The sequence below is a fragment of the Pseudophryne corroboree genome, chromosome 6 (assembly GCF_028390025.1).
Source record: "Pseudophryne corroboree isolate aPseCor3 chromosome 6, aPseCor3.hap2, whole genome shotgun sequence".
Classification (NCBI taxonomy): domain Eukaryota; kingdom Metazoa; phylum Chordata; class Amphibia; order Anura; family Myobatrachidae; genus Pseudophryne; species Pseudophryne corroboree.
Genome location: NC_086449.1, coordinates 791859518 through 791885004, shown reverse-complemented (window position 1 = coordinate 791885004; position 25487 = coordinate 791859518). Strand labels below are relative to the sequence as shown.

Here is a 25487-nt window from a genome sequence, read left to right as displayed (position 1 = left end):
TAATGGCTAATGCAGGGAAAACATTTCCTGCATCATGGAAAACATTTCCTGCATCAAGGGGAACCAGACATAGAAAGTCTTTCTATTTAAGAAAATGTCAGATAGGTTATTAGTATTCTAGATTAATAAAAGTGCTATAGTTTTGTACATGTTTAATATTATTACCGATCGCAGGATTTCCTGGCAAAGCAAACATCCTGTTACCGAGGGGACTGGGTGGCAGATTTTGCCAGTGGAATACAAATTGTTTGCACTGTATAATATAAACCAAATGCTTTTAGGCCCCGTGAGTGTTTAACCTTGCGAATCTAATTTTCCTAGGACAAGCGAACAAGCTCAATGAGCTTTTCGTATAAATTTCATTCCCCTTTGCTCAAGGCACTGATTTGACAAAGCAGTTGTTAAATCGCAGGTGGATTGATTGTCTAGCCCAAACCGTCCTTGGCTACGGATGACAGCAAACTTAAGATGAAAAGTTGTATGATGTTTAAGAATAAATGTAAAGGTGATTAAAAAAATGTTCTTTATGTAATTTTTTTGTTTTGTTTGTTTTATAATGCAGTAAAAGACGGATTTTTTTATTTATATTATTTTTATACTCTCCCCCCCCACGCCTCCCCCTTCAACATTCTTATTAGCGGTGATGATTTTTATTCCTGCCTAAATACCGCATCCAAAAATGTTAGTTCCAAAATGCCATAGTAATCCCTCTTGTTACATTTCGGTACAGATGTGTCTTCATGCATCATTGTGCCAGTCGCGCCAGGTCCCGTGCTAGACTGCTAGCGTCCGCTGGCTTTTTGCGTTTTTAGCCGCAACGAGACTAGGACGCACCAGGAGACTCTGCTGGTTAGTTTGACATAGTGACACTTGTATATCTGTGTGCGACTGAGTCTCTGAATCTGCGCACAAAGTGCTACAATGTAGCAGCCGCAGCTTTTTTCCAGTACAAGTTCTGTTCTGCTCCGTTTACAGCCTCAGGGGCAGATTTATTAAGCCTGGTGAAGTGATAAAGTGGAAGGTGATAACGCACCAGCCAATCGGCTCATAACTTGTCATTTTTCAAACCCAGTCTGTAACACAGAAGTTAGGAGGTGATTGGTTGGTGCGTTATCACCTTCCACTTTATCACTTCACCAGGCTTAATAAATCTGCCCCCGAGTCACACACAATGTACAAGTGCCGCATATCAGATTAATCAGCGCAGTCTTCTGGTACACCACACGACACATCGCGACTGATTTGGCAAAAAAAAAGACGCCAGACGCTATCAGAGTTGCACATGAGGTGGTGACTCACTCGCAATGCATAGCGTATTGAGGCTGGACGTATGAGGACCCATCTGTAGTCCGTTCAGTTCTGCATAAAAGCCAGCTCCACTTCTTTCTCTTTTACGAGACGAGTCGACTTCCAGAGAATTTTATTGTGAAATGCATTTGCAAAGTAGTGAAGAGTTACAGATCGAGATCTCGGGGGTCATTCCGAGTTGATCGCTCGCTAGCAACTTTTTGCAGTGCAGTGATCATCTCAGCCGCGGCTAAACTGCGCATGCGTATGCACCACAATGCGCAGGTGCGTCGTACGAGTACAAATCGGTTCGTTGCTGGGCAATGGATTTAACAAAGAATCCATTCGCACAGCCGAACGCACAGTGATTGACAGGAAGAGGGCATTTATGGGTGTCAACTGACCGTTTTCAGGGAGTGGTTGGAAAAAACTCAGGCGTGTCTAGGCGTTTGCAGGGCGGGTGTCTGACGTCAAATCCGGACCAGACACGCTGAAATGATCGCAAGGGCTGAGTAAGTCTAGAGCTACTTAGAAACTGCACAAAATTTTTTCGTCCGGTTCGGCAGCACACGCATTCGCACACTTGCAAAGCGAAAATACACTCCCTCATAGGCGGCGACTATATGATCGCAAGCCAGCAAAAAGTTGCTAGCGAGCGAAAAACTCTGAATGACCCCACCTAGTTATCATTTCTCTCCTAATTTCCAATTCTCGTTGCTACAAATAGGGCGGACATTTTTTCAGGGGTTTAAATAAAAAATAAAAATATCTCTGGCTTCTGCATGGCCTAAAGAGTAATGGGATATTTTCTGTGTATCTGTGGTTGACTGGATTAATGTTCTGCCCTATCTAGACCGTGTAAGTGCACATTTCCAACCCGCCTAGCTCTGGAGCGCTCTTTACATGTGCTAGCGAAAGCCAGGCATCTGCGCTTGTCATGCTTGTGGGGAATATTTGAACAGCTTGAGAAGGTTCTAATTTCTGTCGGCTTCTGCCGGGAAACGGTATAACCGTCCTGGAGGAGCTGGAGCAAAAAATTGGTTTCTGGTCAGGTGTGTTATTTTGGATTCTTCCAGTCTATGCGAGATTAAAATTGGAAAGCTCAGAATTGTCAGGCAGTCGAAAGTAATGACACATTTATCAGAAACTAAAGTTTTTTTATTTTTTTTTATTTTTTTGTCTCCTGAACACTGAGAAGCCACATTATATTCTGCTCTGTTCGGAAGGGATCCGGTCTTTAGATCGACAGAACTTAGGTTAATACTCATTAGGTCGAGCACTATTGGTCGACGTGCATTATGTCAACATGGTCACTAGGTGGACGTGGCAAAGGTCGACACATGCAAATGTCAACATGCGGTTTTCACAATTTTTAAAAAAACTTTTTCATACTTTACGATCCACGTGGACTACGATTGGCAATAGTAACCTGTGCTGAGCGCAGCGGTAGCAGAGCGAGGCACCTTGCCCGAAGCATGGCGGTCACTTTACGAAGAAAACAACCTAAAAAATTAAGTAAAAACTCCTGTCGACCTAATGACCGTGTCGACCTATATCAGGTGTCGACCTAGTCACTGTCGACCAATAGTGGTCTACCTAATGACTGTCTAGTTAGTTACCGTCGGCCCTGTGATCCACATGCATTCGGAATAGAGTCTAATGGGAGATGTATCAAATCTTGGAGAGAGATAAAGTACCGACCAATCAGCTCCTGTGATTTTTTTTTAAACACAGCTGCATATGCGCTGAACCTTGGATAGAGATAAAGTACCAACCAATCAGCTCCTAGTTGTCATTTTTCGAACACAGCCCGTAAAGTGACCGGTACTTTATCTCTTTTCAAGGCTTAGTACTTATGCTGCACAGCCTGTAAAGTAACAGTAGCTGATTGGTTGGTACTTTCTCTCTCCACTTTCTCTCTCTAAGGTTGGATATAGTTTACTGTTAACTGTTCCCTTGTTTTAAATACTACAGTGTACATTTAAAAGGGTGGTCTTCAGGTTGCCGACTGTCGGGATCCCGGCGCACAGTATACTGGTGCCGGCATACCGACCGTTTTTCTCCCTAGTGGGGGTCCATGACCCCCCTGGAGGGAGAATAAATAGGCCACCGTGCCCGCAGCGTGTCGAGCGCAGCGAGCCCGCAAGGGGCTCATTTGCGCTCGCCACGCTGTCTGTATGCCAGCGGTCGTGCTTCCGGCGCCGGTATACTGGTTGCCGGGAGTACGGGCGCCAGCATACCATACCACACCCCATTTAAACAAGGGAACAGTTAACAGTAAAATGTGCTTTTTGCAATACTGTATAGAAACGGTCATAAACGTGTCTTGAGATGAGCAGAAACATGTCTTTACATTTCCATAAACACCTTGAACGTCTTCACATAAACTTCCTTTTCCTTCTCTGCTTTCCTCATGTTTTATGTAATGTGTTGCATTGGAATCTTCATGGAATGTTAGTAACACTTACTTTCCATAGCAACAACACGCATAGATTATGGGGCTGGCGCAGAGTGAGTAGATTTCCTAGATTACATAGGGTATATTCTGCAATGTCACTCTACTTGTGGCGTATTCACGCCATTTACACAAACGCAGCTCTGTAAAGGTTCTCATATGTAGCCAAAAAGGGGCAAAGGATGTGTTTATGCAAATGCAGCTTTACTCTGAGACTGCTCTAACAAATTGCGTCCACATACCTCCCAACATTTTACATGTCAGAAATCGGGACAGAATAAGCCCCACCCCTGATCTGTCAAATCCCTGCCCAGAAAATACAACTTTTGATGTAACACTGGCTGCTTCCACTTAGGTTCCTTCCCTTTAGAGGTCTAAGGGGTCTATTCATGAAGCAGTGACGAGAGTGGAGACGTGAGCCAGTGGAGAAGTTGCCCATGGCAACCAATCAGCTGCTCTGTATAATTTTATAGTATGCAAATGATAAATGTTACGTCAATGCCGATTGGTTGCCATGGGCAACTTCTCCACTGGCTCACTTCTTCACACTTTTCACTGCTTCATGAATAGACCCCTAAATCTGGACTGTCCCACTAATACAGATGTGTCCTCATACATCCAGCCTCTATACGCCGCGCTCCACGAGATGCCTGGCGTGAGTGTGCCGTCAGTTCCCTGCCACTCTGCTAATGTCTTTTTCTCTATCGTCCTAGTGGATGCTGGGGTTCCTGAAAGGACCATGGGGAATAGCGGCTCCGCAGGAGACAGGGCACAAAAAGTAAAGCTTTAGGATCAGGTGGTGTGCACTGGCTCCTCCCCCTATGACCCTCCTCCAAGCCTCAGTTAGATTTTTGTGCCCGGCCGAGAAGGGTGCAATCTAGGTGGCTCTCCTAAAGAGCTGCTTAGAAAAGTTTAGCTTAGGTTTTTTATTTTACAGTGAGTCCTGCTGGCAACAGGATCACTGCAACGAGGGACTTAGGGGAGAAGAAGTGAACTCACCTGCGTGCAGGATGGATTGGCTTCTTTGGCTACTGGACATTAGCTCCAGAGGGACGATCACAGGTACAGCCTGGATGGTCACCGGAGCCTCGCCGCCGGCCCCCTTGCAGATGCTGAAACAAGAAGAAGGTCCAGAATCGGCGGCATGAAGACTCCTCAGTCTTCTTAAGGTAGCGCACAGCACTGCAGCTGTGCGCCATTTCCTCTCAGCACACTTCACACGGCAGTCACTGAGGGTGCAGGGCGCTGGAAGGGGGGCGCCCTGGGAGGCAATGAAAACCTATTTTTGGCTAAAAATACCTCACATATAGCCTCCGGGGGCTATATGGAGATATTTAACCCCTGCCAGAATCCGTTAAGAGCGGGAGACGAGGCCGCCGAAAAAGGGGCGGGGCCTATCTCCTCAGCACACAGCGCCATTTTCCCTCACAGAAAGGCTGGAGGGAAGGCTCCCAGGCTCTCCCCTGCACTGCACTACAGAAACAGGGTTAAAACAGAGAGGGGGGGCACTAATTTGGCGTTAGAAATATATAAAAAAGATGCTATAAGGGAAAACACTTATATAAGGTTGTCCCTATATAATTATAGCGTTTTTGGTGTGTGCTGGCAAACTCTCCCTCTGTCTCTCCAAAGGGCTAGTAGGTCCTGTCCTCTATCAGAGCATTCCCTGTGTGTGTGCTGTGTGTCGGTACGTGTGTGTCGACATGTATGAGGACGATGTTGGTGAGGAGGCGGAGCAATTGCCTGTAATGGTGATGTCACTCTCTAGGGAGTCGACACCGGAATGGATGGCTTATTTAGGGAATTACGTGATAATGTCAACACGCGGCAAGGTCGGTTGACGACATGAGACGGCCGACAAACAATTAGTATCGGTCCAGACGTCTCAAAAACACCGTCAGGGGTTTTAATACGCCCGTTTACTTTAGTCGGTCGACACAGACACAGACAGGGACACTGAATCCAGTGTCGACGGTGAATAAACAAACGTATTCCTTATTAGGGCCACACGTTAAGGGCAATGAAGGAGGTGTTACATATTTCTGATACTACAAGTACCACAAAAGAGGGTATTATGTGGGATGTGAAAAAACTACCGTAGTTTTTCCTGAATCAGATAAATTAAATGAAGTGTGTGATGATGCGTGGGTTCCCCCCGATAGAAAATATGGGCGGTATACCCTTTCCCGCCAGAAGTTAGGGCGCGTTGGGAAACACCCCTTAGGGTGGATAAGGCGCTCACACGCTTATCAGAACAAGTGGCGGTACCGTCTATAGATAGGGCCGTCCTCAAGGAGCCAGCTGACAGGAGGCTGGAAAATATCATAAAAAGTATATACACACATACTGGTGTTATACTGCGACCAGCGATCGCCTCAGCCTGGATGTGCAGAGCTGGGGTGGCTTGGTCGGATTCCCTGACTAAAAATATTGATACCCTTGACAGGGACAGTATTTTATTGACTATAGAGCATTTAAAGGATGCATTTCTATATATGCGAGATGCACAGAGGGATATTTGCACTCTGGCATCAAGAGTAAGTGCGATGTCCATATCTGCCAGAAGATGTTTATGGACACGACAGTGGTCAGGTGATGCAGATTCCAAACGGCACAAAGGTGTATTGCCGTATAAAGGAAGAGGAGTTATTTGGGGTCGGTCCATCGGACCTGGTGGCCAGGGCAACTGCTGGAAAATCCACCGTTTTTTACCCTAAGTCACATCTCTGCAGAAAAAGACACCGTCTTTTCAGCTTCAGTCCTTTCGTCCCTATAAGAGTCATATCTGCCCAGGGATAGAGGAAAGGGAAGAAGACTGCAGCAGGCAGCCCATTCCCAGGAACAGAAGCGTTCCACCGCTTCTGACAAGCTCTCAGCATGACGCTGAGACCGTACAGGACCCCTGGATCCTACAAGTAGTATCCCAGGGGTACAGATTGGAATGTCGAGACGTTTCCCCTGCGCAGGCTCCTGAAGTCTGCTTTACCAAGGTCTCCCTCCGACAAGGAGGCAGTATGGGAAACAATTCACGAGCTGTATTCCCAGCAGGTGATGATTAAATTACCCCTCCTACAACAAGAAAAGGGATATTATTCCACACTATATTGTGGTACTGAAGCCAGAAGGCTAGGTGAGACCTATTCTAAATCTAAAAAAATTTGAACACTTACAAAGGTTCAAATCAAGATGGAGTCACTCAGAGCAGTGATAACGAACCGGGAAGAAGGGGACTATATGGTGTCCCGAGACATCAGGGATGCTTACCTCCATGTCCCAAATTTGCCCTTATCACTAAGGATACCTCAGGTTCGTGGTACAGAACTGTCACTATCAGTTTCAGACGCTGCCGTTTGGATTGTCCACGGCACCCCGGGTCTTTACCAAGGTAATGGCCGAAATGATGGTTCTTCTTCGAAGAAAAGGCGTCTTAATTATCCCTTACTTGGACGATCTCCTGATAAGGGCAAAGTCCAGGGAACAGTTGGAGGTCGGAGTAGCACTATCTCGGATACTGTTACAACAGCAGGGGTGGATTCTAAATATTCCAAAATCGCAGCTGATCCCGACAACAAGTCTCCTGTGCTTAGGGATGATTCTGGACACAGTCCAGAAAAAGGTGTTTCTCCCGGAAGAGAAAGCCAGGGAGTTATCCGAGCTAGTCAGGAACCTCCTAAAATCAGTGCATCATTGCACAAGGGCCATGGTAAAAAAAAATGGTGACTTCCTTCGAAGCAATTCCAGTCGGCAGATTTCATGCAAGAACTTTTCAGTGGGATCTGCTGGACAAATGGTCCGGATCGCATCTTCAGATGCATCAGCGGATAACCCTATATCCAAGGACAAGGGTGTCTCTCCTGTGGTGGTTACAGAGTGCTCATCTTCTAGAGGGCCGCAGATTCGGCATTCAGTTTTGGATGTTGGTGACCACGGAGGCCAGCCCGAGAGGCTGGGGAGCAGTCACACAAGGAAAAAATTTCCAGGGAGTGTGATCAAGTCTGGAGACTTTTCTCCACATAAATATAGCTAAGGGTAAATTTATAATGCTCTAAGCTTAGCAAGACCTCTGCTTCAAGGTCAGCCGGTATTGATCCAGTGGGATAAAACATCACGGCAGTCGCCCACGTAAATAGACAGGGCGGCACAAGAAGCAGGAGGGCAGTGGCAAAAACTGCAAGGACTTTTCGCTGGGCGGAAAATCATGTGATAGCACTGTCAGCAGTGTTTCATTCCGGGAATGGAAACTGGGAAGCAGACTTCCTCAGTAGGCACGACCTCCACCCGGCAGAGTGGGAACTTCATGGGGAAGTTTTCCACATGATTGTAAACCGTTGGGAATTACCAAAGGTGGACATGATGGCGTCCCGTCTGAACAAAAAACGGGACAGGTATTGCGCCAGGTTAAGAGACCCTCAGGCAATAGCTGTGGACGTTCTGGTAACACCGTGGGTGTACCAGTCGGTGTATGTGTTCCATCCTCTGCTTTTCATACCTAAGGTACTGAGAATTATAAGACGTAGAGGAGTAAGAACTATACTCATGGCTCCGGATTGGCCAAGAAGGACTTGGTACCCGGAACTTCAAGAGATGCTCACAGAGGACTTATGGCCTCTGCCGCTAAGAAGGGACTTGTTTCAGCAAGTACCATGTCTGTTCCAAGACTTACCGCAGCTGCGTTTGACGGCATGGCGGTGGAACGCCGGATCCTAAGGGAAAAGGCATTCAGGAAGAGGTCATTCCTACCCTGGTCAAAGCCAGAAAGGAGGTGACCGCACAACATTATCACCACATGTAGCGAAAATATGTTGCGTGGTGTGAGGCCAGGAAGGCCCCACGAAGAAATTTCAACTCGGTCGATTCCTGCATTTCCTGCAAACAGGAGTGTCTATGGGCCTCAAATTGGGGTCCATTAAGGTTCAAATTTCGGCCCTGTCGATTTTTCTTCCAGAAAGAATTGGCTTCAGTTCCTGAAGTCCAGAAGTTTGTCAAGGGAGTATTGCATATACAACCCCCTTTTGTGCCTCCAGTGGCACTGTGGGATCTCAACGTAGTTCTGGGATTCCTCAAAACACATTGGTTTAAAACCAGTCAAATCTGTGGATTTGAAGCATCTCACATGAAAAGTGAACATGCTCTTGGACCTGGCCTGGACCAGGCGAGTGTCAAATTGGTGTTTTTTTTCTCAAAAAAGCCCATATCTGTTTGTCCATTCGGACAGGGCAGAGCTGCGGTCTCGTCCCCAGTTCTCTCCCTAAGGTGGTGTCAGTGTTTCACCTGAACCAGCTTATTGTGGTGTCTTGCGCCTACTAGGGACTTGGAGGACTCCAAGTTGCTAGATGTGGTCAGGGCCCTGAAAATATAGGTTCCAGGACGGCTGGAGTCAGGAAAACTGACTTGCTGTTATCCTGTATGCACCCAACAAACTGGGTGCTCTTGCTTCTAAGCAGACTTTTGCTAGTTGGATGTGTAATACAATTCAGCTTGCACATTCTGTGGCAGGCCTGCCACAGCCAAAATATGTAAATGCCCATTCCACAAGGAAGGTGGGCTCATCTTGGGCGGCTGCCCGAGGGGTCTCGGCTTTACAACTTTGCCGAGCGGCTATTTAGTCAGGGGCAAACACGTTTGTAAAATCCTACAAATTTGATAACCTGGCTAAGGAGGACCTGGAGTTCTCTCATTCGGTGCTGCAGAGTCATCCGCACTCTCCCGCCCGTTTGGGAGCTTTGGTATAATCCCCATGGTCCTTTCAGGAACCCCAGCATCCACTAGGACGATAGAGAAAATAAGAATTTACTTACCGATAATTCTATTTCTCGGAGTCCGTAGTGGATGCTGGGCGCCCATCCCAAGTGCGGATTATCTGCAATACTTGTACATAGTTACAAAAATCGGGTTATTATTGTTGTGAGCCATCTTTCAGAGGCTCCGCTGTTATCATACTGTTAACTGGGTTCAGATCACAGGTTGTACAGTGTGATTGGTGTGGCTGGTATGAGTCTTACCCGGGATTCATAAATCCTTCCTTATTGTGTACGCTCGTCCGGGCACAGTATCCTAACTGAGGCTTGGAGGAGGGTCATAGGGGGAGGAGCCAGTGCACACCACCTGATCCTAAAGCTTTACTTTTTGTGCCCTGTCTCCTGCGGAGCCGCTATTCCCCATGGTCCTTTCAGGAACCCCAGCATCCACTACGGACTCCGAGAAATAGAATTATCGGTAAGTAAATTCTTATTTTTTGCTGAAAATTCATCTTAATCCCAACGCTATGCAAATAAGATGCACAAGCAGACTCTGCTGATTAAAATGGTGCACGACTGCAGTTGTATCTACATACGAAATGCTGCGTTAGTGTTTTCCTGGAATTTCTTATGCAGATACAGCCACCGTCGCACACAATCCCGCATCTTTTTCACCTAGCGATGCGAACAAGATGCATTTTGGGGGGTAAATGCACAAAAAGATGCCCGGCGTTATCAAACGCACTCGTGACTAGGCGTAACTAGAAGGGCTGTTTAATGTGACCACAGAAACCGTAAGAGAGGACACATCTGTACCCTGTTTCCACCAAACTTGTAACACAGATCATTGCTAGGACAACCCGGGTCCAAGTTTGGTGTGAAAGGGTCTACACGGGTTGTGTTACCCAGGAATCTGAGCCGGGTATCCCATATAGTGGCCAATTCAGTAAGGATAGCAAATTCTGCTAATCTGCAGAATTTGCTATCCTATTGCACGCTTGCTGGGGGCCGCCCAGCATGCTGACCGGCACCTCGCCCCCGCTACAAGCAGGAATTGCGTTTGCCTCGCAATTTCTGCTTGTTAGCAGAAATTAAGGTTGACTTCTGCCGGCGCAGCTTAGCTGCGGCTGCAGGAGTCCTGGCGCCATTGTACCTGTCGCGACGGCTGCGTTTGACGTCACGCAGCCGCCCCGACACGCCCCCTTTCGCAATGCACAACCCACCGTTTGGGTTGCCCCGCCCCCGCAACGCTCCATTTCCTCCCTGAAAACGGAGCGTTGTCGCCCCGCGACCGCCTCTGCCTGATTGACAGGCAGAGCCGATCGCATTTTCTGCGGCCCCCCGCAGAAAATGCGGACGCATGCGCAGTAGGGCCCGCTGTGCATGCGCCCGCGGCATCCCCGCAATAATTCCGTACGAATCGCGACTTTCGATCCGTACTGAATTAGCCCCATAGTGTACAATGTGACCTGGGACAAGCTAAAATCATACGGATAGCCAGATCACCGGCGCTTGGAGATGATGTCATTGAAGTCCTTGATCTGACTCTTTATTTCTATTAACTATTTTGTTATTTCATATTTTAATTGAACGCGTACCCTTGCACTATACATTTTGGATGGTTTGTGTACGTGAGAATGAATTTGCACGTCTGTCACGAGCTGGTAAACAAACCACTTACACGCTGCACAAAGCGCAATACACAACATAAATAAAGACAAGAACATTGTAAGTGTATTAACTGCTGCTTATCTTTCTGCCCTTTGTCGCTCCCAGTCCGGGTTTTATACTTGCTGAATTTCACCACACAAAGCACTCCAAATTTTTGTTTGCCGCTGTACAGATGCTAAATTAGTATGCGGTAGCGAGATTAGATTGCTGTTACCAGGGAATAATTAGGTTTCTCTATCGTCCTAAGTGGATGCTGGGGTTCCTGAAAGGACCATGGGGAATAGCGGCTCCGCAGGAGACAGGGCACAAAAAAGTAAAGCTTTACTAGGTCAGGTGGTGTGCACTGGCTCCTCCCCCTATGACCCTCCTCCAGACTCCAGTTAGATTTTGTGCCCGAACGAGAAGGGTGCAATCTAGGTGGCTCTCCTAAAGAGCTGCTTAGAGAAAGTTTAGTTTAGGTTTTTTTCTTTACAGTGAGTCCTGCTGGCAACAGGATCACTGCAACGTGGGACTTAGGGGGAAAGTAGTAAACTCACCTGCATGCAGAGTGGATTTGCTGCTTGGCTACTGGACACCATTAGCTCCAGAGGGATCGAACACAGGCCCAGCCGTGGAGTCCGGTCCCGGAGCCGCGCCGCCGACCCCCTTGCAGATGCTGAAGCGTGAAGAGGTCCGGAAACCGGCGGCTGAAGACTCCTCAGTCTTCATAAGGTAGCGCACAGCACTGCAGCTGTGCGCCATTTTCCTCTCAGCACACTTCACTGGGCAGTCACTGAGGGTGCAGAGCGCTGGGGGGGGGCGCTCTGAGAGGCAAATATAAACCTTATACAAGGCTAAAAATACCTCACATATAGCCCATAGGGGCTATATGGAGATATTTAACCCCTGCCTGACTGGAAAAATAGCGGGAGAAGAACCCGCCGAAAAAGGGGCGGGGCCTATCTCCTCAGCACACGGCGCCATTTTCTGTCACAGCTCCGCTGGTCAGAACGGCTCCCAGGTCTCTCCCCTGCACTGCACTACAGAAACAGGGTAAAACAGAGAGGGGGGGCACATTAATGGCTATATATATATATATCAAAGCAGCTATAAGGGAGCACTTAATATAAGGATATCCCTTGTATATATAGCGCTTTGTGGTGTGTGCTGGCAGACTCTCCCTCTGTCTCCCCAAAAGGGCTAGTGGGTCCTGTCTTCATTAGAGCATTCCCTGTGAGTTTGCGGTGTGTGTCGGTACGTGGTGTCGACATGTATGAGGACGATATTGGTGTGGAGGCGGAGCAATTGCCAAATATGCAGATGTCACCCCCCAGGGGGTCGACACCAGAATGGATGCCTTTATTTGTGGAATTACGTGATGGTTTATCTTCCCTTAAACAGTCAGTTGAGGACATGAGGCGGCCGGACAATCAATTAATGCCTGTCCAGGCGCCTCAAACACCGTCAGGGGCTGTAAAACGCCCTTTGCCTCAGTCGGTCGACACAGACCCAGACACGGGCACTGATTCCAGTGACGACGGTAGAAATTCAAACGTATTTTCCAGTAGGGCCACACGTTATATGATTTTGGCAATGAAGGAGACGTTACATTTAGCTGATACTACAGATACCGTAAAACAGGGTATTATGTATGGTGTGAAAAAACTACAAACAGTTTTTCCTGAATCAGAAGAATTAAATGACGTGTGTGATGAAGCGTGGGTTGCTCCTGATAAAAAGTTGATAATTTCAAAAAAGTTATTGGCATTATACCCTTTCCCGCCAGAGGTTAGGGCGCGCTGGGAAACACCCCCTAAGGTGGACAAGGCGCTCACACGCTTATCCAAACAAGTGGCGTTACCCTCTCCTGAGACGGCCGCACTTAAGGATCCATCAGATAGAAAGATGGAAGTTATTCAAAAGAATATATACACACATGCAGGTGTTATACTACGACCAGCTATAGCAACTGCCTGGATGTGCAGTGCTGGAGTAGTTTGGTCAGAATCCCTGATTGAAAATATTGATACCCTAGATAGGGACAATGTTTTACTGTCGTTAGAACAAATAAAGGATGCATTTATCTATATGCGTGATGCACAGAGGGATATTTGCACACTGGCATCTCGGGTGAGTGCTATGTCCATTTCAGCCAGAAGAGCCTTATGGACACGACAGTGGACAGGCGATGCGGATTCAAAACGTCACATGGAGGTTTTGCCGTATAAAGGGGAGGAGTTATTTGGAGTTGGTCTATCAGACTTGGTGGCCACGGCTACTGCCGGGAAATCCACTTTTTTACCTCAAGTCACTCCCCAACAGAGAAAGGCACCGACCTTTCAACCGCAGCCTTTTCGCTCCTACAAAAATAAGAGAGCAAAGGGCTTGTCGTACCTGCCACGAGGCAGAGGAAGAGGGAAGAGACACCAACAGGCAGCTCCTTCCCAGGAACAGAAGCCCTCCCCGGCTCCTGCAAAAACCTCAGCATGACGCTGGGGCCTCTCAAGCGGACTCGGGGACAGTGGGGGGGCCGTCTCAAAAATTACAGCGCGCAGTGGGCTCACTCGCAGGTAGACCCCTGGATCCTGCAGATAATATCTCGGGGGTACAGGTTGGAATTAGAGACGGATCCTCCTCATCGTTTCCTGAAGTCTGCCTTACCAACCGTCTCTTCCGAAAGGGAGAGGGTGTTGGAAGCCATTCACAAGCTGTACGCTCAGCAGGTGATAGTCAAAGTACCCCTATTACAACAAGGAAAGGGGTATTATTCCACTCTATTTGTGGTACCGAAGCCGGATGGCTCGGTAAGGCCTATTCTAAATCTGAAGTCCTTGAACCTCTACATAAAAAAGTTCAAGTTCAAGATGGAGTCACTCAGAGCAGTGATAGCGAACCTGGAAGAAGGGGACTTTATGGTATCCTTGGACATCAAGGATGCGTATCTACACGTTCCGATTTACCCCGCACACCAGGGGTACCTCAGGTTCATTGTTCAAAACTGTCACTATCAGTTTCAGACGCTGCCGTTCGGATTGTCCACGGCGCCTCGGGTCTTTACCAAGGTAATGGCCGAGATGATGATTCTTCTTCGAAGAAAAGGCGTATTAGTTATCCCATACTTGGACGATCTCCTAATAAGGGCAAGGTCCAGAGAACAGCTGGAGACAGCTTTAGCACTATCTCAAGAGGTGCTAAGACAACACGGGTGGATTCTGAATATTCCAAAATCCCATTTAATCCCGACAACTCGTCTGCTGTTCCTAGGAATGATTCTGGACACGGTTCAGAAAAAGGTTTTCCTTCCAGAGGAAAAAGCCAAGGAGTTATCCGATCTGGTCAGGAACCTCCTAAAACCAGGAAAAGTGTCAGTACATCAATGCACAAGAGTCCTGGGAAAAATGGTGGCTTCTTACGAAGCAATTCCATTCGGCAGATTCCATGCAAGAATATTCCAAAGGGATCTGTTGGACAAATGGTCAGGGTCGCATCTGCAGATGCACCTGCGAATAACCCTGTCACCAAAGACAAGGGTGTCACTTCTGTGGTGGTTGCAGAAGGCTCACCTATTAGAAGGCCGCAGATTCGGCATTCAGGATTGGATCCTGGTGACCACGGACGCCAGCCTGAGAGGCTGGGGAGCAGTCACACAAGGAAGAAACTTCCAGGGAGTATGGACGAGTCTGGAAAAGTCTCTTCACATAAACATTCTGGAACTAAGAGCAATCTACAATGCTCTAAGCCAGGCGGAACTTCTCCTGCAAGGAAAGCCGGTGTTGATTCAGTCGGACAACATCACGGCGGTCGCCCATGTAAACAGGCAGGGCGGCACAAGAAGCAGGAGTGCAATGGCAGAAGCTGCCAAGATTCTTCGCTGGGCGGAGAATCACGTGATAGCACTGTCAGCAGTGTTCATCCCGGGCGTGGACAACTGGGAAGCAGACTTCCTCAGCAGACACGATCTTCATCCGGGAGAGTGGGGTCTACATCCAGAAGTCTTCAACATGTTAATAGACCGTTGGGAAAGACCAATTGTAGACATGATGGCGTCTCGCCTCAACAAGAAACTGGACAAATATTGCGCCAGGTCAAGAGATCCACAGGCAATAGCTGTGGACGCACTGGTAACTCCTTGGGTGTACCAGTCAGTGTATGTGTTTCCTCCTCTGCCGCTCATACCAAAGGTATTGAAGATCATACGGCAAAGAAGAGTAAGAACAATACTAGTGGTTCCGGATTGGCCGAGAAGGACTTGGTATCCGGAACTTCAAGAGATGCTCACGGACGAACCGTGGCCTCTACCTCTGAGAAGGGACCTGCTACAGCAGGGTCCCTGTCTTTTTCAAGACTTACCGCGGCTGCGTTTGACGGCATGGCGGTTGAACGCCAGATCCTAAAAGGGAAAGGCATTCCAGAAGAAGTCATTCCTACCTTGATTAAGGCACGGAAGGAAGTCACCGTGAAACATTATCACCGCATTTGGCGAAAATATGTAGCGTGGTGCGAGGATCGGAAGGTTCCGACGGAGGAATTCCAACTGGGTCGTTTCCTACATTTCCTGCAATCAGGATTATCTATGGGTCTCAAATTGGGATCCATTAAGGTTCAAATTTCGGCCCTGTCAATATTCTTCCAAAAAGAATTGGCCTCTGTCCCTGAGGTCCAGACTTTTGTCAAGGGAGTACTGCATATACAGCCTCCTGTGGTGCCTCCGGTGGCACCGTGGGATCTAAATGTAGTTTTAGATTTCCTCAAATCCCATTGGTTTGAACCATTGAAAAAGGTGGATTTGAAATATCTCACATTGAAAGTGACTATGTTACTAGCCCTGGCCTCTGCCAGGAGAGTATCTGAATTGGCGGCTTTATCTTATAAAAAGTCCTTATCTAATCTTCCATTCGGATAGGGCAGAACTGCGGACTCGTCCGCATTTTCTCCCTAAAGTGGTATCAGCATTTCATCTGAACCAACCTATTGTGGTGCCTGCGGCCACTAGCGACTTGGAGGACTCCAAGTTGTTGGACGTTGTCAGAGCCTTAAAAATATACATTGCAAGGACGGCTGGAGTCAGAAAATCTGACTCGCTGTTTATATTGTATGCACCCAACAAGTTGGGCGCACCTGCTTCTAAGCAGTCGATTGCTCGTTGGATTTGTAACACAATTCAACTTGCACATTCTGTGGCAGGCCTGCCACAGCCTAAAACTGTAAAAGCCCACTCCACAAGGAAGGTGGGCTCATCTTGGGCGGCTGCCCGAGGGGTCTCGGCATTACAACTCTGCCGAGCAGCTACGTGGTCGGGGGAGAACACGTTTGTAAAATTTTACAAATTTGATACCCTGGCAAAGGAGGACCTGGAGTTCTCTCATTCGGTGCTGCAGAGTCATCCGCACTCTCCCGCCCGTTTGGGAGCTTTGGTATAATCCCCATGGTCCTTTCAGGAACCCCAGCATCCACTTAGGACGATAGAGAAAATAAGAATTTACTTACCGATAATTCTATTTCTCGGAGTCCGTAGTGGATGCTGGGCGCCCATCCCAAGTGCGGATTATCTGCAATACTTGTACATAGTTATTGTTAACTAATTCGGGTTATTGTTAAGGAGCCATCTTTAAGAGGCCCTTTCTGTTGTCATACTGTTAACTGGGTTTAGATCACAAGTTGTACGGTGTGATTGGTGTGGCTGGTATGAGTCTTACCCGGGATTCAAAATGCCTCCCTTATTGTGTATGCTCGTCCGGGCACAGTACCTAACTGGAGTCTGGAGGAGGGTCATAGGGGGAGGAGCCAGTGCACACCACCTGACCTAGTAAAGCTTTACTTTTTTGTGCCCTGTCTCCTGCGGAGCCGCTATTCCCCATGGTCCTTTCAGGAACCCCAGCATCCACTACGGACTCCGAGAAATAGAATTATCGGTAAGTAAATTCTTATTTTAAAGTACCTCAAGTAATGTGAGTAGGGAGAAGGGGAACTAAACGTTAATGTGTTCGTGATAGTACGTGTGACCTCAAGGCGCTTCCTGTAATCCAGTAATACCCAGCAGTTCCAATCCTGCTATGTTCTGGATTTTCCCAGCGCTCTAGGGGCTCGCTGATGCCCAAATTCAGGGCAGGCAGCTGCATAAATGTCTAATCTCCTAAATACTTTAGTTCGGCAGAGTGAAGAAAACAATCTGTTTTTCTAGGACAAGTAGATATAAGTTGTGGACGGTCTTTGCCAGCGATTCCTCAGCGGAGGCTGTAGTGGCCAAATTCTTCAGTGCCGGAGTGAGATGAGACACAGTCTGCTTCATTCTAAAGAGTGTTTGCTTAATAAAGATCTGCGTCTTCAAGAATATTTTGTGTACTTGGGGTTATGGAGAGCAAAGCTCTTACTGTGAAACTTTTTTTTGTTCTATAAACTCGGGTTTGTCTTCTATTTCATAAACTTTTCAGTATCTCTGCGGAACGGTGCTGATAAGCACGTATAATAATTAGTATACGGCACGTTTACTCGCTCTAGGCTTGTACAGTACTTAGTCCATCAGGGTCTGATGGTAACAGGCCATCAGCATTGTACATGTACGGCCGCAGTCTCTGTTCATCTCGGCATGCCTTTGATTGTCCCCACCTGGTGGTTAAAAAACAATTGACCACCTGTCAAAGGACAACTCGCACACTTGCCTCTAGTTCTTAGTCAGGACGGGGAGTATGGACGTATCCTGATGGGAGCGTGCCTAATTAACCATGGGAGCTTGCCTAGTGCTACCTACCTTCCCCATTCATGGCTGGTGTGCTATGAATTGGAGCTACTGCACAACTTTCCCAGTGCAGGGTAAGCGGGACTAAGCACCCATATCCGTTAGTTCCGGCCATAATCAGGACAGTTGGGAGAGGTTGGATCTGAACGTCGACGGTTATAGTGTTGACATGGTTATAATGTCTTTATTGACCATGTCAACATTCATCATGTAGACAGTGATGAAATGTCGACATGTTGGGAATGTCAGCATTTCGTCCTGGTGGCCCAGCAGTGACTTACCTGCTTCTGTCAGCTGTAGCAGCTCCAGAGGTGTTTTTCGGGTCAGACCTTAGGTCCTTCGGGCCCTTCCATGAAGTATTTGACCACAAAGCCCAACCCCTAACCCTCCCTCTGGTGCCTAGCCCTAGGGATGCAGTTTATTAGCCGGCAGTCAAGATCCTGGCGGTCAGGATACCCACGTTGGAATCCCCGACTGCTGACAATATCGACATCTGGAATCCCGGCTCACAGGGGATACTCCCACTCATGGGCTGACAGACTGACGGCCGGGATGCTGTTGTCTGTATACTGACAGCGGTAAATCATACTGAACCCTAACACACACCGCCCCCTAAACGTAATGTCGATATTCTGACAGTGACGATAATTCACCTGTTGGCATTCTGACAGTGTCGACATATGTGTCGACATTTTAACAGTGTCAACATAACTGTCAACATTAAGATTGTTGGCCTTTTGACTACATCCCGTTAGGAGGTATGATGTAGTGAAAGTATGTTATATCGATATCTGGACTCTGGGTCGACAGTGAACAAGGTCGACATGCAAAAAGGTCGACATGAGGTTTTTTTTTTAATCCTTTAAAAAAAAAAAAAACTTTTTCATACTTTACGATTCATGTGGACTACAATTGGGAACGGTAACCTATGCCGAAGCGCGAGCCATGCGAGAGGACACGGTGCACTAATTGAGTTTCTTGGTCACTTTACGAAGAAAACAATACCAAAAAGAATGAAAAAACTCATGCCGACCTTGTTCAGCTCAACCCAATGGCCGTGTCGACCAGTAGGTGTCGACCCTGAGTCCCATACCCATTATATCATATATAAGGACTGTATTATGACTTTCTATGGTGGAATATCTTGACACTTATGCTGTATACATAGTTTGCAGACCCGATCAACACTGATCCTCGCAGCGATTATCCAATCAGTTTGCACCCTGTTCACACCAAGCTATTGTTACTCATTGTGTGCTTTCTTCAATGCGATTGGTGGAAGTTGGGCATCGCTATTTTTTTTTATTGCTAAATTATTATTTTTTTAATTTTTCCACATACAAGTCACTAAAAAATATAACAAGAATGCATCACGCTCAGAGTAAAACAGGTGCATTAAAGATTTATTAGGTAAATCACAGACCCACCCAGAGACTCCCGGCCCAGCCATAGGCGTCCCTAGAAAAGACAGCAACACATTAAAAAATGTATTGTCCGTAACCTCAGAGACGCGGAGCATTTTTTTTCCATGTAGCTGGGAAAGAAAAGTCACAAGGGACACTCTACGTCCTCCTCATGATTATTATTATTATTATTATTATTATTATTACATTTTATTTATAGGGCGCCACAAGTGTTTTGCAGCGCCGTACAAAGGACAGTACAGGGAGACAAAACTTAGCATAACAGTAAATAAATAACAAAAATGGAGTGCAGGTAAAGAGCAACACAGTTCTCAAAACATAATACAGCTTAGATGTAAGTAGCGAAGGAGTAATCATTGTACTACTTGGGGCTGGCGGCCATAGATAGAGATAAGCCTTTACCAGCAGGAGAAAAAGCGGGTAAAGATGGTCGCTGAGTGAAATGTGTCAAGAAGAGGGCTTAGACAAGAGGAAAGAGGGCCCTGCTCTGAAGAGCTAACAATCTAGTGGGGAGGGGCAACAGACAGATGACATGAGGTGCAAGCAAGCAGGTAGAAGCCTGATGGTGGTATGCGTGCAAAGTAGAGATGTCCAAGGCATGGGGCAGGGGGATGGAGGAGCAGACTAAGGACTAGGTTATGATAGTACCTGTAAGCACATGATGCTTAGCATAATACTAAGAAACTAAGAGGGACATCTACTAAGCACTGATAAAAGTGGAGAAGTGAGTCAGTGGAGAAGTTGCCCATGGCAACCAATCAGCATTGACGTGACATTTATAATTTGCATAGTATAAAGGCATAGAAAGCAGCTGATTGGTTGCCAAGGGCAACTTCTCCACTGGTTATCGTCTACACTTTCATCGCTGCTTAGTACTGTCCCCCTAAAATACATAGATTAGGGGGTGGGGAGGGCAGCTGCAGCTTGTCTCTCTAGGGGGCTGATTTATCAACGATTTTTATCATAGGAAAAGAGTTGTAACTCTCGTTGCGTATGATAAATGGTGCTCCACCCAATCAGCTCCCAACTGTCATTTTTCAAACACATGATAGGAGCTGATTGGCTGGCTTGTTGCGTATGATGAAACTTGTTCATAAATCAGCCCTCTAAGGGGTCTATTCATGAAGCAGTGAAAAGAGTGGAGAAGTGAGCCAGTGGAGAAGTTCCCCACGGCACCCAACCAGTGTTGAGGTAACATTTATAAAGTGCGTTCTATAAAATGACACGTAGCAGCTGATTGGTTGCCATGGGCAACTTCTCCACTGGCTCACTTGTCCACTCTTTTCACTGCTTCATGAATAGACCCCTAAGTATGAATATGTCTTCTAGCAACACCACCTCCAATATCGGAAATAGCAAAGTAGAGGGGACTAGAATCTCTGTCTCCCAATTGGACATTGCAATTTTAAGCAGGACTGAAGCCTGGACCCTGCTTTGGCCATAGTATGGATACAGAATGTTTTACATACATGTTTGTGCATGTTGCAAGATGCTGTTTCATAGTGGATGACATTGGATTTTATTGCCTTTTCGGATCGTTAGAGATTTCATATAAACCCCTCTAGAGTGTAAGCTCCTGCAATCCAGGCTCCCCTCTCCTCTGGTCTGTACGTAATTATGTAAACACCGATTGTAATTATGTACATGTGTGAAGTTGTCTGTCTGTAACTGTCGTCTATGATTGAAGGTGCACTATTTTGCTGTGTGTGTGTTCTGCGCTGTGACACGCTCGCGGCATCATATAAATAATAGATGAGGATACTGAAATGACTTCTTTGCATCCCGTGACATACAGATAGAGCCATCTTTATCTTGGTCTTTAATCGGATTCATTGAGACTGGGCAGTCAGACTTAATCCCCTGCTGTATTGTTCTCTCTGTATTGTATTGAGCTGAGAACAGCAGATGAAGGGTTTATGCTAATAAACCATGGTGTGCCTAGGCGCAGCAGAAAAGCCAAGATAACCATGGCTCCATCTATACAGTAGATGGAAAGCAACAGGCGATTCAGTACTAAGCAGTAGTGCCGAGTCCTGGTGTTGGACTGGGTCAAGTCACCGTGCTATCCTGCAGCCCAAATGCTAATTTGCCTTATATGTTAGCGGAACTCAGTAGTTGGCTGGGAGACCTGGTGAAGGAGTGTTATTTTGGCAATCCCAATGTGTCTCTATATTCAGTATTTTTTGGGTTTCTTCTTTATACCAAAGTTTTTACTATGAGCAAACACAGTAACAGAATATATATGTCACTTTAAAAAAAAAACCTGTTTTGATTGAAATGAAGAAGCCACAATTTTCATTGAAAAGGATCCATGGTGTTATGTATTTATTTCCAAGTTATATACTCCTTGGTTGAAGTCTTATGACACCCACCCCCCCTGCCGTCCCATCTTCTAAGATCGTTGCCGTGGAAACTTTGGCATTAAGCGTTTTAGGTATTTGTGCTGCAATTTAAATGCTAAGAAGTTGCAGCGGGAATGACAGACGGCACAAAACTGCAGATCGCAACAAGTGCTTTTAACCTGTGTGTGGTTCAGGAGGCTGCGGAACCTTCCCTGACTCCCATTATCTGCCGTGATGCAATTCATGTATCTTGTCCTTCGCTTAGTCTGTTAAACACATTTGTCACTGTTCTCGGTCTGAATAGTAATTGCTCTGGAGCTTAACTATTGATGTTATCTGTTTCATACCTCTCCTTTTACAGCATTCTATTGTGTCCCTTTGACATTACTCTGTATGTTACCATATATTCTCTCTGCAGTTTGTCAAATATATTTAAGATGTACATGATTATATTAATGTATCACATTCTATACCATTCTCGCCTAAAAGGAGATGTTGGGTCATTTAAAAATAAAAATCTTCCAGTTGGTACTTTATCACCGTGATTTTTATCACTTTTCAAGGCTTAGTACATCTCCCCATTATACTTATCCGCATCTCTGCAGTACTAAGGGGGGTATCCAATTAGGTGCAAGGTTTTGATCAGGCCGTGCGCACAATTTTGGATCAAAAAATTGGTTGTAGGTTTTTTTGCGGCCACATCCCGGCGAGGCAAGAAAAAAAAAAAGTAAAATACTTACCTGAGTGTTCTGGCTGGCCCAGTGACCTCCACGGCTCCCGGTCATTTCCCCTCCATCTTTCCACTACGGAGGAGGATGCTGGGAGATGTTCTCCCTGCTGCTGCCTCTGGGCACACACTGGGAGATACACACACACCGGGGATGACATACCTGACAGGGGTCTCTCACACACACACACACACACACACACACACACACACACACACACACTTCTGCTGCAGAAGGTGAGTCATTAAGGACTTATTAAGCAAATTGGGAACTTCCAATTGCTTAATTAGTCATTGTGGGGTGGTGGTGAGGGCTTCTGCAGAGGTTCCAGAGCAAATCCTGTCTGTTTTTTTCTAAAAATAACCATTTTAGGAAAAATCAGACTTGATCTAGGGCTGTGATAAAAAAAAAGCAATGATTTCTGTAGAAATCACTGTGGCTCATTATCTCCCCTTCAGTGGAATAGGAAAAAAACAGCGTCACAGGGTTTTTAAAACAATATGCGCATAATTGGATACCCTCCTAAGTTTTAGCTTTTGCTGAAAACCAGAAGCGGCAGAGATTGGTCAGGTCCATGTAGACTTTTCAGAAGCTGCTTACATGGAATTACTAAAACCTAAAATGGGTAGTGTAACCCAGGCTGTTAATAATCCACTGGGCCTTAGGAGAAGCCTACTATAGGTTGACTAATGGTCATTCTAGCTATGGATGTATTCAGAGTGCCGTGTGGCATAAAATTGGGTACAGTTGTGGTGGAAGTGGAGAGATTGCACGGAGTTGCTAGGTTGCTATTGAATTGATATCTTGCTGTTATCTGTAGTAGCAGTAGGTTTGTACAGGTTTAGTATTAAATACCTACAGGCTGGGTAACACGAAGGGCCTGGTTTATCAAGGCTTGGAGAGAGATAAAGAACTAACTAACCAGCTTCAAACTGTCATTTTACAGGCTGTGTTTATAAAGTCGCTCTGTCACCTCAGAACAAAGGAGGCAGCCATTTTGTGGAACCAGGAAGAATATATATGTACACACACACACACACACACACACACACACACAATCAGGTCCATAAATATTGGGACATCGACACAATTCTCATATTTTAGTCTCTATACACCACCATCACAATGGATTTGAAATGAAACAAACAAGATGTGCTTTAACTGCAGACTTTAATTTGAGGGTATTCACATCCAAATTAGGTGAACGGTGTAGGAATTACAACGGTTTCTATATGTGCCTCACACTTTTTAAGGGACCAAAAGTAATGGGACAATCGACTCAAAAGCTATTTCATGGACAGGAGTGGGCTATTCCCTCGTTATTTCATCATCAATTAAGCAGGTAAAATGTCTGGAGTAGATTCCAGGTGTGACATTTGCATTTGGAATCTGTTGCTGTCGACTCTCAATATGAGATCCAAAGAGCTGCCACTATCAGTGAAGCAAGCCATCATTAGGCTGAAAAATCAAAACAAACCCATCAGAGAGATAGCAAAAACATTGGGTGTGGCCAAATCAACTGTTTGGAACATTCTTAAAAAGAAAGAACACATCAGAGAGCTCAGCAACACCAAAAGACCCAGAAGACCACGGAAAACAACTGTGGTGGACGACAGAAGAATTATTTCCTTGGTGTAGAAAAACCCCTTCACAACAGTTGCCCAGATCAAGAACACTCTCCAGGAAGTAGGTATATATGTGTCAAAGTCAACAATCAAGAAAAGACTTCACAAGAGTGAATATAGGGGTTCATTACAAGATGTAAACCATTGGTGAGCCACAACAACAGGAAATCCCGATTAGAGTTTGCCAAACACCATCTAAAAAAAAAAGCCTTTACAGTTCTGGAACAACATCCTATGGACAGATGAGACAAAGATCAACTTGTACCAGAGTGATGAGAAGAGTATGGAGAAGGAAAGGAACTGCTCATGATCCAAAACATACCACCTCATCAGTGAAGCATGGTGGTGGTAGTGTCATGGCGTGGGCATGTATGGCTGCCAATGAAACTGGTTCCCTTGTATTTATTGATAATGTGACTGCTGACAAAAGCAGCAGGATGAATTCTGAAGTGTTTCGGTCAATATTATCTGCTCATATTCAGTCAAATGCTTCAGAACTCATTGGACGGCGCTTCACAGTGCAGATGGACAATGACCCGAAGTATACCGCAAAGAGTTTTTTAAGGCAAATAAGTGGAATGTTATGCAATGGCCAAGTCAGTCACCTGACCTGAATCCGATTTAGCATGCATTTCACTTGATGAAGACAAAACTGAAGGGAAAATGCCCCGAGAACAAGCAGGAACTGAAGACATTTGCAGTAGAGGCCTGGCAGAGCATCACCAGGGATGAAACCCAATGTCTGGTTATGTCTATGCATTCCAGACTTCAGGCTGTAATTGACTGCAAAGGATTTGCAACAAAGTATTAAAAAGTGAAAGTTTGATTTAGGATTGTTTAGTGTGTCCCATTACTTTTGGTCCCTTAAAAAGTGGGAGGCAAATATAGAAACCGTTGTAATTCCTACACCGTTCACCTGATTTGGATGTAAATACCCTCAAATTAAAGCGGAAAGTCTGCAGTTAAAGCACATCTTGTTTGTTTCATTTCAAATCCATTGTGGTATATATGTCTGTGTGTATGTATGTATGTATGTATATATATATATATATATATATATATATGTGGCAGGAGAAGTACTTTGCCACCTGTAAGCTACACACAGGGTCCTGGGGGGTGGATGGGAGGTGTGGATGGACCGGGTTCCCATCCATATGGCCCAGACCAGGTCTTATAGGCTTCTTAGCCCAAGAAGCTGCTTCATCAGCCAGCACCTGGGTGCTGGGTTTAATGCAGGGTCTCTCCCATGAGTCAGGGCTCCTGAAGGCAGTTAGTGTCCAGGTGATAGGCCTGCTAGGGACAGTGGGATCCGGAGGGCTGGGCCACTAGTGTCAGGATGCCGGGACCTGAACGGTTCCTTATTAAGTAAGAGGGAGTGAGGCAGGGCCTAACCTCCCTGGTAGTTTATACTAAAGACAGGGATCTTTGTTTTATGTATATCTTTGCTTTTGAGCTACCTGAATAAAAGGTATTTGTTGTTTTTGCACAAGCCTGGAGTCGGT

General features: G+C 46.2%; 1 protein-coding gene across 1 annotated transcript in view; it reads left to right on the top strand.

Moving 5' to 3' along the window:
• The window catches only part of DIAPH1 (diaphanous related formin 1), a 323613-nt gene that overhangs the window by 161816 nt on the left and 136310 nt on the right, over window positions 1–25487 (top strand). Inside the window, 1 exon segment of the mRNA XM_063928853.1 lies at window positions 19699–19719. Within this exon segment, the coding sequence (XP_063784923.1) occupies window positions 19699–19719 (21 nt within the window).